Source organism: Microtus oregoni, unplaced genomic scaffold (genome assembly GCF_018167655.1).
Source record: "Microtus oregoni isolate MIOR12 unplaced genomic scaffold, Mior012 000055F_ref0000237, whole genome shotgun sequence".
In the NCBI taxonomy this organism is placed as follows: Eukaryota; Metazoa; Chordata; class Mammalia; order Rodentia; family Cricetidae; genus Microtus; species Microtus oregoni.
Genome location: NW_024543831.1, coordinates 10,085,501 through 10,101,305, shown reverse-complemented (window position 1 = coordinate 10,101,305; position 15,805 = coordinate 10,085,501). Strand labels below are relative to the sequence as shown.

The following is a 15,805-nucleotide window of genomic DNA, read 5'->3' as shown; positions in this document are numbered from 1 at the left end:
AGTAGAATAAACACAAACAGGCAGGGTTTTATTTTGATCAGTGGATTTTGGTGAGAATGCTGTTAAAAATTATCTTTGAAAACCTAGGTGTGGTGGTACATACCTATAATTCCACTACTTAGCATGTTCAGAAAGAGAATCACCATAAGTGAAAGGTCATCATGGGCTATACAAGTGAAGTGAAACTGTCTTAAAAACAGAAAAACTTGAGCTTGTGAGGCGGGTCATCAGATAAACGGACTTACAGTCAAGTTCAATCTCAGAGATAGACATGTAGAACGAGAGAACTGACTCCTGTAAGTTGTCTTCTGACTTCGTTCTGTGCGGTTTGGAGGCTAATCTACAGTATTATCTCTGGCATGCCTCTCTACAGCAGCCAGGTGAAGTTCCTAGTAGAGAGAGTCCCAAGCTGAGCCAAGTGTCCCCTTGGACAGTATTTCCAAGTAAAAGAACAAATAACAATACATACTTAAAACATCATCAGATCTGCCCCTCACTGTGTCCAGGAGAAACTGACTGGGAGGTTTAAGTCGTAAAGCTGGAGTCCCAATTGCATTTTCTCTTCATGGATGAGCTTCTCATGGTAGAACTTCTCACTCATCTTTCTGCTGCAGGCCTTTTTATGCCATGGTTTAAATACTAGTTGCCTCTGTTGGGAATTGTTTATTTTTTAGCTGTTCTCAAGGACACAATGTTTTTACTCGTGGGCTTTTTTGCTGTCAGTTCTTCTTTCCTGTCACAAAGTTGGTTTGGGGCACCCATCCCCAGACAGCATACTTGAAATAAACATGCTTGGGTTTGAAGTAAGGGGACCAAAATCCAACAGTCTTCCAGTATAATGTATATTACAGATCCATGGGCACACCCTCCACAGTCCCCCACACGGATGAATGAATGACTGAATACATAAACAAATGTAACTAAAAATCAAAAGGCTCTGAAATTTAAAAGTGGAAGTTATATTTTGACATTTTTTCGTATTAGCAAATAAAATAATAGAAATTTTCTATGTAAACAGCCAAATTCTTTCCATTTAAAACCTGATCGTTGAATGTCTATTATCTATTTGCCTCTATGCCAAAATTAAGTGAAATGTGGTAAACTGAGTAATGGTATGAATTACTTAGCATTTCTCCCTAGAGTAGTACTGTGTATTATAAGCTTGTATTGAATTTTAGGCTCCTTGGTTTTTCTAAATCACTGGATAGAAGTTAGGTAGCAATGACAGATAAAGTTAATATTCTTGATGTGAAGACAAAGGTTGATGGAACCCTTTAGATGCTAGCCCAGGGATTCTAGAGTTGAAGAAATAGGTCATGGAAACAGTAATTTGTTTTTAACCAAGAACAACATTTTGCAAAATTCTCGAAAAGATTGATCTTCTTGGAAAACCATGCTGTAGAGACACTGAGCTAGTGTTTATTCAAACTGTGTATTTATTATTAAAAGAGAAATTTTACTTTTCCAAGCGTAGTGATGCCATAACTTCAGGGACTTGCTATTGGGCAGGTAGCTAGTAAGCATACCAACACTTTATAGTGTTTCCAGATGCGAAATGATAGGCATATTAGTTTTACTGTTGAAAAAACAACCAAGAATAAAATAATCTCATTAGACTTTAGAAAAATACATTGATTTGGGGCTTTAAGATTAAGTGATTTAGGTTCAGATTGTGTTCCTGATATTTAGAAGTGACTTGTAAAAGTACGTCTGTGCACATGCTTCAGAAAGTTCCTTGGTGCTCATGTGCAACAGTCTGAATGGCCCGTGTGCCTTAATGTTCCTACAGACCCCGCTCCCTTAAAGAGTGGTGGACAGGATCTCTCTTTTGATAGATGAGGTTTGATTTGCAGCATGGCTTCAGCTGTTTCTGTGTAATTTAATTCTGTGGGAGTTCCTACAGTTTGTTGCGCAGTCATGTGTTGTGTGGTTTCTTGACACTGCTTTAAGAGAAGAACAAACCTTTCAAGTGTCAGCAATCCTACTATATCTGGTCGTGAATTTTTTCCTGATTTTTCTTTTTTATCTACTCTAAGAGACACCTTGGGTGAAAGTAATTTTGATAGGATTTTTAAAATTGTATGCATGTTTGTGCCATTAGAGTAAGTGACTTGGGTTCCATTTCTAAGTCATTCTTCAAAGGGTATTGTGTTTCATGTTTCTGTCACTGCTACCTACACAGTAGCATTTCCTACTGCAGCTAATGTGGTTTGTTCTCTAGTAATCTCATGTTAGTTTTTATAATAGCTTTATCCTCTTAATTATCCTTCAGAGAGCCTAACTACACAATTCCTTTTTATAGGAACACTTGCAGATCCAGCTTCTGTTCTCGCTGTCGCTATCGATGACATGAGTGTTGAAGTCCTTAAATATTTCAATTTCTTAGTTGATTGGTGATAAAAGTATAAGAGGCTATCTAAGAGGTCCTAAGAATAATGCAAAAAAACAACAGAATTTACATGATTAGAAGAAGCTAGGAGCAGATAGTACAATCGTAAGGAGATAGGATACCTTGAAAGGTACCAAAGCATTTTAATATAAGGTGGGGGACTCAGATGGAAAATAGTTAAGTATTATATGAAAATTAAGGCGTTTAATTCCTGGGGAAGCTAGTTAACTCTGGAAAATTAAAATTGCTCAGCTTGCCTTAAGCTGAAGAAATATTCTTTGTTGAAGAGAGTATAGACAGGGTTTCATTGCTAGCATGAGGATTTTATTTCATAAATACGTTTAAGAGTTTTCTATTAATCTTGTGTGTGTGTGTGTATGTGTACACATTATGTAGTCCAGCCTTCTCTTTTTATAGATAAAGAAACAGATCTTTAAGGGATGGAGTGGTTTATGTCCATGATGAGAGCAATCTGTAGTGTGAGTGAAGCCGTTCCTCTACTTTGACTCCTTCACTCACATTACATGCAACTGCCGGGGCCCGTAGAGAATTGGTCAGGAAAACTGAAGACACATTTGATGTCACTCTACTGAAAACCTGGGTCCACGTACTGACTAGCTTTAGGGTTGTAGATATTCTGGTTCAGGTAGTGTTTGGACGGTGTTTGGGACATTAAGGGCTATAACACTGAGTGTGGCCACCAGGAGTAGCACATCCCCCCACCTTCTGAGTTGAGACCAAAAATGTCTTTAGTTATTGCTAGGTGTTGCTTGGGTGTTGGGTGAGGGTGTTTATAGTACAGAATCACTGGACTCTGGTTGGCAAATACATAGCACTGGTGTTTCAAGTTCTTATGGAAGATATGTTTAATTTATATTTCTGTCCAAGTAGCCTGTCATATTTCTCAGCATATCCTCTATCAATCAAGTGGAATTGATACACAAGGTTAACCTTATTAGTCATTCCTAGACTAAAAAGCAGGGTTTATGATAAGGTACAAATAGTAGTCTATAATTTAACTAGTGTATTCAGAAGACCAAAGATTGTAAATTTTAATAGTAATAATTGCTGAAGCTAGTACTGGTTGCAGAAATAATGTAGGCACAGGTGTCCGATGTTTTTCCAGATGGGCTGCATCTTTCCTTTGCCTGTCTCTAACTTGATGATTTACTAAGGATTTGTGTTGTTGGCCCTTGGGTGTTTTCCTAGCATGCTTACAGATTTGCTTGCTGTGCTCTTTCTGGGCTCCACTCTGTACCAGTTCCCATGCTGATCCTGGTTATCATGACTTCGTCTGAAGCTTATTTTTGGATATAAACTTTGTGTTTCCAAAAATGAGTTAAGGGACTGGATAGCGCAATTAGAAAATAGCAGTTTTGAACTAGTATGAGCTGGTTTCATTTGAAAGTTTCCTTTACTTTGTTGCTGCTCATAAATATTCATCGTAAGTAACACTTTTGTCTCTCTACATGGAAAGACACTTTGTCAGTAGGAAGAAGGCAGCAGGAGAGGCAGATTTAGTGAAGAACGGACAGATCTGTGGTCAGTAGTTCTTCCCCAAGGAGGTCTGACAGATTTTTAAAAAGTCTATATTTCTGTCCTTCTTCTCAGTTCTTTGCACAGCTGCAGGAGAATTGAACCATCTTTAGGCCTCTGTGGAGTTATCCAAAGTAATGTCTCTTGTAATGTTCCGGAGGGTTTTAGTTAGCTTCATCATTCAACCCCTTTGATTTAGCGCAGTAGCAACGCAGCCACTGCTTATTGTGAATTCAGTAACAATGAACATCATGTGGCCTTGAGTTTCTTCTAAGGCTCCAGTGTGGGAAGAGAGGAGAAGGGGAGGACAGTACAGTGTGTTCATGTGTGAACTTTAAAACACATCCTAGTTTATTCTCAGAGACAGCTGAAATGGGGGCCAGGGGCAGGAATGTGCTCATAATTCAGGAGGGGCCAATGCTGGGTGAGCCACACTCTGCCTCAAGCCCCAGGTTTAGTGTATTCTTTTTTTATGGCAGATCCAAACAGAAAAATTTACTTTTTTCTGATTCTTTCTTCATTTTCATCTGTTTTAAAAGGTTAGTCCAATTTTCTCAGGCTTTTTCTTCCTTTCCCTTTCTTTTTTGAGCCGGTGGAATTAGTTTAGGTAGAATTCATAGATAATTAGGAATTTGTTGTTGTTGTTGTTGTTACTAAAATAGAGACAAAAATTCATAGGAAAACTGGGGCTTTGTTTTGGTTGATTTTATGACATAATTCATTGGTCTGTTATGAGTGCACAGTCATTTGATCTTATCCCTATTATGTTTTGAAGTTTGTTTATCTTTTAGCAGAAAAAGGCTAACTTAAGCAGTTGCCTTTGGGATCATAAATGATTTTCATTTCAAGTACCCCATGCACTGTAGTCACAATGTTTGAATGATAAAAAGAATTTATCTCTTTGGTGGAAACAAGTACAGTAAGAATGTTTTGCATTATTTAATTCACATTCTACTTAATTTAAAATACAGGAGTTAAGAGCACTTGCCACACTTGTAGGAAACCCAGGTTTGGTTCCCAGCCCCCATCAGGTTCTTCAAAATTGCCTGTAACTCTGGTTCCAGGAGATCTGTTGCCTTCTTTTGGCCTCTGCCAGCACCTTCACACAAGTGATACGTAAAAGCAAGTGCACATAAACACCCACATAAAATAAAATAAAATACTAATGAAATACCATATTTGCTTTTCTTTTGAGTGTCTCTCATTTCTCTCCATACATTCTTTCTACAGAGAATGATTTATTGCCTGTCATGTGCTATCCATAATCAATGCAGGCACAGAGCACAAAAGATAAATAGACAATACCATTCATGTACTCTCAGGAAACTTTGAGTTCAGTTGTGGTCACAAAGAATTAAGTGTGTAGTATTGAAATTTGTAATGCATGACTGTTGTGATTTGTATGCCTGGAGATGCGGTAGGATGTGCGGAGACAGGAAATGAGCATGGAGAACACATACATAGTGAGGTGCAGTTGAGCCTGGTGGGTGAAGAAGAGTTCCCTGAAGACAGTGATAACAGCTATACTAGACATCTGAACCAGACAGGGATGGGGTGGCAAGAGTCCTTTTAAAATAGTTTGATAAGATTGTTTCTTTAGCTATGCCTCACAATATGATAGATTTGACTATTTACATATGCAATATATTAATTTTTATATATACAGTACCATTCATCTTGTTTGTTCCATGACCACCATGTGGATTGGAAATGATGTAAAAATTTCCAAGTATTAAATATGATTAAGAAGAAATGCCTATGTTCTAGATATTCATTGTCCAATAAAACTAAATGTTAACATTTATAACCTTAATGTTTCAAACAAAAAAGTTTATAACTTCTTTTGATCTTTTATTTCTAGATGACAGCCTTGTACTAAGTCTGGTTCCTTTATAAGAAATTTCCAGACTAAGGCAGAGTCCTTTCCTGGCATGCGAAAGGCTCTGGGTTCATTCTCCATTGACTGCAAACATAAAGAGTGTGGGGGTCCACAAAGGAATTGTATAGTGGTATGTTTGGTAGGTTGTTCTAGGAAGCATAGGATCAGTTAGATTTATAACTTGTACAAGGCTCTTGTCACAATTTAAACATGACTTCTTTATGATTAAGTTTCATATGCATGATACCTTAACCTGTATTGAGTAAATGGGTTCAATTCATGTAAAATTAGCTGTTAATATCGGTTCTTAATATTAATCAATAGATGGTCAGTGCTTGGTTTTTTGTTTTTGTCTTTTGTGTGTTTGGTTTTGTCTGTGAAATATCTGATGGATGCTGGTTTCGTGTTTGAGTAAATTTGTTTCTCTCAGTGTCTGTGCTACTGGGGTTATATTTAGGAAGTTGTCTCCTGTGCTGGTATATTCAAGTGTACTTCCTACTTTCTCTTCTGTGAGGTTCAGTGTTGGTTGAGTTTTGTGCATGGTGATAGATATGGATCTATTTTCATTCTTCTACATGTTGATACCCAGTTATGCAAGCACCATTTCTTGAATATGCTTTTTTTCCTATTTATATTTTTAGCTTCTTTGTAAAAAATTGGGTGTTCGAAAGTGTGTGGATTAATATCTGGGTCTTCGATTTGGTTCCATTTGTCCTCCTGTCTGTTTTTATGCTAATACAAGGCTGTTTTCAGTACTGTAGCTCTATAGTAGAGTTTAAAGTCAGGGATTGTGATGCCTCCAGAAGTTCCTTTATTGTATAGGATTGTTTGGGGTATCCTATTTTTTTGCTTTTCCATATGAAGTTGAGTATTGCTCTTTTGAGGTCTGTGAAGAATTTTGCTGAAAGTTTGATGGGCATGATAATCTTTGAAATTGAGAAAATTAATCAGTTAAAGTAGTTTGAGATGGAAGCTGATGTATTTCTGGGAGTACAAAATATTCTACATGTAGAATAGTAGCAAAATTTTCTGGCTTAGGTGATATTTAAATTCAGTATGAGAGGAGAAATAATTTTGTGTTAAAAGTTTCTGCAGAGCAGAAGTTTTTAAACTATGACTCTGCAGATAAGTGTTAGAGCAATCTCAAAAATCTAGAAAAAGCAATTGAGTAGCGTAGTGTATGTACTTGCGTCTCTGTGTCTGTCTGAAAGGGAACTCCTAGCTCTTCACCAAATCCCCAGATTATTTATAAGCAACAACAACAAAAAGATTTTAACAGTTTCAAATAATGCATGGATGTTTAATGAAAAGACGTGAGGTCAAGGTTTGGTGGTGAGAGTTGTGGTTTTTATACCCTTTTTCCTTTTCACCAACCTAGATCTTTTCTGATTATTAGTCTTCTGATCTAAGATTACTTTTTTACGTGTTTTCAGTTATGTTTATAATAAATTCTAGACATCTTCCCGTGCTACATCCCCCATTATAATTCTTTCTAATTCCAGTAGAAATTTGAGAATTGAGGTTTTGAGAATGTCATGCATTCTTAGTACTGATTCCATAAGCAGTAGTAGTCTTTAAGAAAAGAGCAGTTTTTCTGGAGTACACTGCAATGATTAATCCCCATCAGGCCTATTGCCATGATCTTATAAATTGAAATTTATAAGAATGTTGCTGGATCCTAACATGGCAAACAAAGCAAAAGAAAGGATGGGGGCCCAATGCTTACCTGTCAAAGGGACCGAGAACACACAGCATTGAGGGGCCTTTTCACTGAAATACACTGTGTTGTGGGCACTGTCCAACGCCATGAGTGAGGAGAGACAACTAGAACCTGTTCTGGCAAAACCCAAAAATCAGAGCCGCAATGAAAAAGGGCTCTGACCAAGCTCCAAACCTGTGCTAGAAGTCCCTGTTCCAGGTGCCAGATGTAGCTGGGTCCTACTGCCTTCCTCAGGGGAGGGGGTGGGAAGGCACAATGTCAGTGACACAAAGGACACTGGGAGTCCAGTGGAAGGGATTTATCAGACTCATTTACGTTTATACCCTCCCAGCACCCAGGTGTTCTTGACTTCGCATGGTCACCCCTCATTGGCTAGGCACCATCAGGATTCTCACAGTGCCAGACAGACTCCAGGGGTTGTCTTGTCTCTCAGCCTGGGAGACCTTATCTTCCTACATAAGGGGAACATCTCTGACACAACTTATTTGAATTTTAAAGTGTCAATACTTGCAGATAGCTACAAAACTTTTGGGGAATATTTTTAAATGAATTAGTACATACTTATGAATTTACTAGCTTTAAATTATGTAGGGAAAAATATCTAAGCTGCGTTTATTGACTGAGGAAAGTGATGGAGGAAGGTCATTGGTTAAAGAAATAAAGAAACTGCTTGGCTGGCCCTCATAGGTTAGAACACAGGTGAGTGGAGAAAACAGAACAGAATGCTGGGAGGAAGAGGAAGTGAGCTCAGAGACGCATAGCTCTGCTCTCTGAGGCACACGCGATGAAGCTCCCACCCAGGATGGACGTAGGCTAGAATCTTCCCGGTAAGACCGGTGCTACAGTTTATTAGAAATGGGTTGATCGGGATATCAGAATTAGCCAGTAAGGGCTAGAGCTAATGGGCCAAGCAGTGCTTAAAAGAATACAGTGTCTGTGTAATTATTTCGGGGCATAAGCTAGCCAGGCAGCTGGGGTGCTGGGGATGCAGCTCCGCCGCTCCTATTACTACAGGAAAAGTTTTGTACAAAATAGATACCCAGACTGGCACTGGGATGCTGAACTGGGTCTATACTGACTTTCCACCAACAGTTGAAGCTGCAGGGATTTTGTATAAGGGAGTATTTATTTCTATAACTCTGAATACCTGCTCATCTTCTTGGCCACTAGACCAGTCTGCAGATTTGCTCCATTCTTTTCTCTGCATTCTTGAAGAGACAGAGGGGAGGAAAACGGAGAAGTCGAAGATCTGTACTGATGCTACAATAAAAATGTGTTCTTTCCGCAGCCCTAGTGCTGCCTTTTGTTAGATGTCTAAGGTGTGCAGTGATGTTACCTTCTGTTTTATCATGGAGTCCCTATGTATACACACAGCCTTCTTTAGGACAGGAGCGCTGATACAATACATCCTCTTTTTCAGTCAAGCTTATGTGAAATTCTTGCCCTAATATCCTTGGGAGTTCAGTCCGCTATACTAGATTCCAATAAAGCATTGCATACAGCGGAGATTGACAAGTTTTCTTAGCAGATCTTTGTCTTCCAGCCTAGATCATAGCCATGTCTTGTAGCACTTGAAACATTCTTAAGGCTTGGTATAATAGTTCTAACTCAACAACCTTGCACCCCAGGGAGTGTAGTTTTCCAGTTAAAGGACATTCTGATCTGGGTTTTTGTTTTGTTTTGTTTTCCCAATCCTCTATAATATTTTAAAATATGCTGTTTAATGTGAGCAGTTAACTATATTTATAGCATGTACCAGTTTTTCTTTTGTTCTTGCTATTATAATAAATAATCCCCCCACACCCTTTCTGACTCCTGTAAATACTGGCTAGAGCTTGCTAAGAGCTCCAGCGTAATAAAACTTGTTTCTGATTAGTGGGAAAGTATATCATGGAGTCTGTTTCCTTCTCTTTGCCTTTCCCTGTCAGTACACTGGTTCTGCAGAAGGATATCAGAAGCTGATAGTACAAACTTAGTTGCTCTAGCAAGGGGTGATGTATGAGCTACATGAGGTTCTGTGAACCGAGAGACTGCGGAATGCTTGCTCACTTGTGTCACTCCGTGTAGTTTTGGATATTGACATAAACTTTGCAGCATGAGAAGTATGGGTTTGGGGAAATTAAGTCTGTGTTAAAACAAAACAACAACAACAAAAAACAAAACTTGGCTTTCCTGCAGTCAACGCTTTGAATTTTAATTTCTTTAACAAGTTCTGGAGCTTTGACATATACTTAAGCTCTTTTCGGTTTTCACAGTCAACCAAATATTGCTTAGCTTGCAAGATTATTGTTAAGGACCTAATGAGAGTTTAAAAAAAGCCAGATATGAAATGCAGTGGGTCAGTGATGTGTGATAATCTATGTAATTAGTAAAGGTGAAGCTGGTGGGAGATTCTAAATCAGCATGCAATTGATAGACTACGATGTTTTCTGGAATGTCTGCTTTTATTATTTTCACCTCAGAATTGTTCATTAAGCCCTTGATATTGAAAAGTCAGCTCCCTCCGTTTAAAAGAATCTGCAGAAATATTCTGTTGCCTTGGTTGAAATGAATGAGGCAGTGAGATTAATGACATGTGATATATTTGATATACAGAGAGAGTATCCTCCATATTACAAAATCAGAGCCGGGGTGATAACCTGTTTTGGTTCTTCAGCATTACTCTATGTATGTAGACAGTTAATAAACAAAGTTGACTCTAGAGTAGGCAGAGGCTGAAGAAGAATGGACCCTAGCTCTCGTATAGATCTTATACTGGTGGGAGACAGACAGACAGATCATAAAGAAATAAGCAGAAAGTAGGACACAGCTGGTCATGAGGGCCTTGAAAGAAATAACTGGTGAAAGCAGATTTGGGAATTCACTTTATATGAAGTAATTAGTAAGGTCTCTCTGAATAAAAGTCGGAAGAACTGTTGAAAGCCCTTTTTAAGAAAAGAATGAATAATTTATTCTAGTATTTGAATCATGAATACTTTGGACAATTATTGCAATTAAATATGTAACCTAATAGTATAATAATGATCCTGTAGTTACCTGTATTCCTGCCAGAGGAGATTTTCAGCTTCTTTTCATCCCAACACTCTTCTACCCATTTATGTATCCTGATTGATGCTAACTTCTTGGTAGAGGATGCTTATAAGAATCTATAGCCATTCTAGTTTACTGCAGGATCCTGTTAGAAAGAAGTAGGCTAAACATGATGCATGACTAGAGAAAGAAGATGAGATGTTCTGGGGGCCTGAACAAAGGCTAGAAGGTAATTTACCTTTTATTTTGCTTTCTCCTGTTGTTTATAAGACAATCTCATTGTGTAGTTTAGACTGGCCTCCACCTGCAATGCAGCTTCCCTAATCCCCCAGGTACTGCGATCTTAGCAGTGCACCACAACTCCTAGCTTTTTAAAGACTATCGAAAATAACCCATCACCAGTATACCCTTAACTACCGAGTCTACAGTTCCCTGTTTCTGTGCTAAGTTATTAGGTTATCAATGGGAACTTTTTTTTGCACACCATCTGCTTTTAAGCTTTGTGGAATTATGCAAAATAATTAGCATTACCTAACTACTTAGAACTTTGAATTTAATTTTTATTTCAAAGACTAATATAGGATGGTTACAGAAAAACAGAAGCTACATGCATTAGCAAAAAGAACATTTAAAAATAAACATCCAAATGACCTTCCACATGTATATTATTTAAATGTAGCTGGATCTTTATTCTGGGTTGGTTTCCTAAATTTTTTTCAGTTTTCATAAAATTTCATAAAATTATTTTTGGGCAAGATTCCCAGAAGAAAAAAAAAAACTGGGCATACTTACTTTAAAACTTTTGAAAGGTGCTGCCAAATGGCATACAGGTGAGAAAAATCACATTCGTATCAGTAAGTAGCAATACTAGGTGACAAATGGCATACAGGTGAGAAAGACCACAATCGTCTCAGTAAGTAGCAATACTAGGTGACAGATGGCTGATAAACAATTTGATCTATATTGATCAAGGGAAAGATCCGTATCAATAGATAGTTGTGTACCTGTATGCTTTCAAGGGAAGATGATGAAGTGGAGCCGAGATAGCAGCTGGAAAAAAATGCCTTCCCCCCAGTAGAGAACACTGGTGGAAATGCTGATCCAGTGTGCAGACTGGGGTGTCATGTGCTCCCACACACACATCTTTTGTTGTTCTTGAATTTAACACAGATGTTGTTGAAGGAAATGCATTTTAAATTGTTTGAAAATAATTTAAATGTTGAAACCAGGAAAATCAAAACTACAGAAAAATAAGCTCAGCTTCTAGGAGATTTTTGAGTTTGGGCTTCAGAGATTTTAGGAAATAAAGTTATATCTCATTTAAAAATCAGTTTTTAATATATCAAAGTTTCAAACTTCATGTTCCACTTTTCTCTTTCTTCCTCCATTATTGCCAGTAAATCATTGGATCAGGTGTTTGGTTTGGGTGTTGTGACATGCTTTTGTATTAATGTTTTTAGTAAAGTCTGAGGCGTTGATTTCCCCTCTTGTCTATTCATATTACATTATCAAATGACGATGTTTTACTCTGTACTTAGTTGTATGATCTGTTCTGTAAGTATACATTACTAATGAAGTCTCTATGGTTTAGATTATTAAAAGATTAGTAGCTCTGAATTTTTTTTATTTTGATAGGGGGCTTTTGGTGCTCTGAGCTAAGCCTTGCCCTTAGGTTTTATCACGTGGTGTGTTATTACTACTGACTTATTGTAACATGACCCTATCTCACTCTTGGCTCAAACATTTCAAGACTGCACTTTCTGTCCTTTATGGGCATTGATAGGAGGACAAAATGTGGAACTCAAGCCCAGATATTCTGCCCCACCCTGAAGGCCACTACCTACCTGTCAGCTTTACCCCCCCCCCCTTAACATATTGGGGTTCACTTGCTTTATGGAGTTTATATTTTGAATTTCTGTTTTGGAGTGAAATCCATTTTTATTTTTCAGCCTTGGTATCTTCAGACGTTTTGCCATCTACTTGCTAAATGACACTGGTGTTGTGTTGGACTGTGGTGTTGTGTTGGACTGTGGTGTTGTGTTGGACTGTGGTGTTGTGTTGGACTGTGGTGTTGTGTTGGACTGTGGTGTGGTGTTGGACTGTGGTGTGGTGTTGGACTGTGGTGTGGTGTTGGACTGTGGTGTGGTGTTGGACTGTGGTGTTGTGTTGGACTGTGGTGTGGTGTTGGACTGTGGTGTGGTGTTGGACTGTGGTGTGGTGTTGGACTGTGGTGTGGTGTTGGACTGTGGTGTGGTGTTGGACTGTGGTGTTGTGTTGGACTGTGGTGTGGTGTGAGGGTTTGTTTAGTTTTGTTTCCCCCTTGTTACTGTGACCAAATACCAGACAAGAAGCAACTTAACGGGAAGAATGGTTTGCTTTAGCTTAGAGTTCTCAGGGCACAGACAGTTATGGCTGGGAAGAAGGGGCAGCAGGATCATTGGAAAGCTGGTCAGTCATACTTCTCTGTATCAGGAAGCAGGAGGGTGAACACTGATGCCCACATGGTTTCCAGGGTCTTCAGTTCATGACCCCAGCCTGTGGAATGTATAATTGGTGTTTAGGGTGGATCCTCCCATCTCATTTAACCCAGTCAAGACACTCCCTCACAAGTATGCCCAGGGCTCTGTCTGGTGGGTGATTCTAGATCTGTCAACTTGACAATAGGTATTAACCATTACAACTGCTACACGCTGCCTGATAGAACTCTGGGCCACAAGCTGTCCAGGGTTTGTCAAGAATAATTTAAGAACCAAGAAATAACTTGAACATGGCCTTTATTTGTCTGCTAACTGATGAGGAAGTCCCAGTTCCTGCTTAAATCCAATGAGCTCCCACCAAGTACCAAGTGCTCAGAGGACAGAGGTCCTCTGCCCAATGCAGCAGGGTGCGAAATAACTCAGGGCTTCTCGCACACTGAGGCTTTGGAAAGAGACCAGATCATTGCTTTTCTGATTTCTATTTCTTAGGGCTTAAATTGTGGCAGATTATCCATAGAATTCCCATCCTATTAACAGATGATTTGTTATTCACATCACTACTTATTTGCTATAGAAAGTAATCATAAAATGCCTTCCAGAATTGCAGTTGCTAATTGAACATAGGCAACATTCACATCTGATTTTCCTTTGGAAGAAAACTGAAGCAGCTCTTTCCTGCAGAGCTGTGATGTGCAAAAGCACAATAGACAAGGGAGACGCAGTGGTGCGCCTACTCATTACACTGTCTGTGAAGCTCTCTGAGGTGCACTCAGCACACAAGCTGGACAGAACCAGCCTTGTCTTCACCATCTATTCATGGCACTGTAACCTAGTCGGACTGGCACAGGATTGGCCACACTCCTGAACACATTAGGACTAAATATCTTTTTTTAAAGCTTTTTTTAAAAAGAAAGAAAGAAAGAAAAGAAAAGAAAAGAAAAGAAAAAAGAAAAGAAAGATTTATCTTAATTCTTCCCTGGCTAAGTTCTTTTTGAAAAGTCTTTCATGTTCATTGCTCTGGGCATCCTTTCAAAGTTCAGCAATTTGTGGCTTTGAATAGCCACATGGTATCATCTCGCTTGCCTTTCCTCTATTGGTGAAGAAAATGGCTGAGTTAGAGCTTTGGGGCTTCTGGGAGGTAAATGGGGGAATTATCTATAGTTTTGCTTCCAGCTGGTTATAAATGGATATGCTGATTAGGCATTTTCACTTTTATAACAGGCTGCCTTCTAAACAGTAATGGAATCCATTCAAACTTGAACAATTCGTCTTTTTGAATACATCATGTGGTTGGAATAGAATATAATATTTATGTAGCAGTTTTTACTGGTTATTATATACAGCTACTATGAGAATTTTTTTGAATGGGTATAATTTTTAGGCAGAAAGTTAATGTGTTAAGAACCACTGTATGTTTTTTATCTGCTTTCATTTAATTTTTGGAATAATTCTAAGTAAATAATAAAACCTCAGAGATTGATTGTTTCTCCCCCCCTTCTCCTCTCCCTCCCTATTCTCCTTCTTGCTTTTGCCTCCCCTTCTCCCGCTTCATTGTCTCATGTAATGTTATTTCACCATCTATCTGCTATACATTTGGTTATTCTGTCCTATTTTAAGTGTTTGACTTCATACTGAGTTAATTATTTATAAAATAAATCATTGGATTTGTTCCCACCAGTGATACCAAGAAGAAGCAAGGAATGAGGAAAAGGAATAACACTGAAGTTGACGATGTACAACCAAGAAGCCGTCATGGAAAGAAGGCCAAGTGGGAAACGTTAGAGCCTTTGGATACAGGCCTGTCCTTAGCAGAGGATGAAGAGCTGGTGTTACACCTGCTCAGAAGTCAAAACTAAATATTCTTCGTGTCTTTGTGGACTTTGGACATTATTATGTGGACAAGAAGTTGAAAAGAGCTTTGGGGCATTTAGGTACTATGTGTCCCATTTTCAGAAGACACATTCTCTAACAGAAATGATCACATCTCTGGGTTTCTTTCAAAAACTGAGTTTTGAAACATCAAGGAACATATTCAAAATAAGGATGTATTGTACAATTTACCATTGTGCAGTGTGTAGTCTGCTCTGTTAGAATTTGTCAATAGGCTCCTATTACCCTCTAGTGGAAATGCTTACTTTGTTTTCACAGTGTTGAGGGTTAAACCAAGGCCTTCATATGGTAGACAAGTGCTCTACTACTGAGCTGTACCTAGTCCCTGTTTGTTTTACAGGTAGGTTTTGAATCCCTTGTTCATACCCATCTTTCATACAATACAGAAAATTTAATATTATTGTTAAATAGCTAATAATTTTATGTATATTTCATTATTTCCAAAGAAACAGTATAATGGACCAGCCCTGACAAAGAATGAGTATTTTTTAATTGAGTTCATAAAAAATAAACATGTTTTCTATAATGTAAAGTACTGTTGTTTTCATTGTGTCCAGTAATATGAAAGACACTCAAAGATATTCATAAAATTAAAACATGTGACAAACTCCTGAAGCAGGGTTCGTATCGTTAACTTTGCCTGCTCAGATGTAACACATTGCACTTGTAGGTTGCTGGCAATGACTTATAAATTCTCCAGATCTCTGAAGACATTCTTCACGTGCTCTGGTTAGAAGGCATCATAGGTCTTCACCTGGCTCCTGCTAATAAGAAAATGAGGCAGAGTCCCTGTTTTCTTACAAATACTGTTAGTCAAAAAAAAAAAAAAACCTGGAGAAATATGGGCATGAAATGATTGATTTTAGTGTAGATTGTTGTACTCA

The 15,805-nt window shown here is 38.3% G+C and overlaps 1 protein-coding gene across 2 annotated transcripts in view; it reads left to right on the top strand.

The window, feature by feature from the left end:
* Ddx10 (DEAD-box helicase 10) overlaps positions 1 to 15,424 on the top strand; it is a 154,694-nt gene extending 139,270 nt beyond the window's left edge. For both annotated transcript variants that reach the window (XM_041638558.1, XM_041638557.1), the window contains exon 18: positions 14,710 to 15,424. In XM_041638558.1, the coding sequence (XP_041494492.1) occupies positions 14,710 to 14,887 (178 nt within the window). In that variant the 3' untranslated portion in view covers positions 14,888 to 15,424. The remainder of the gene's footprint in view (positions 1 to 14,709) is intronic.
* Positions 15,425 to 15,805: the final 381 nt, after the last annotated feature.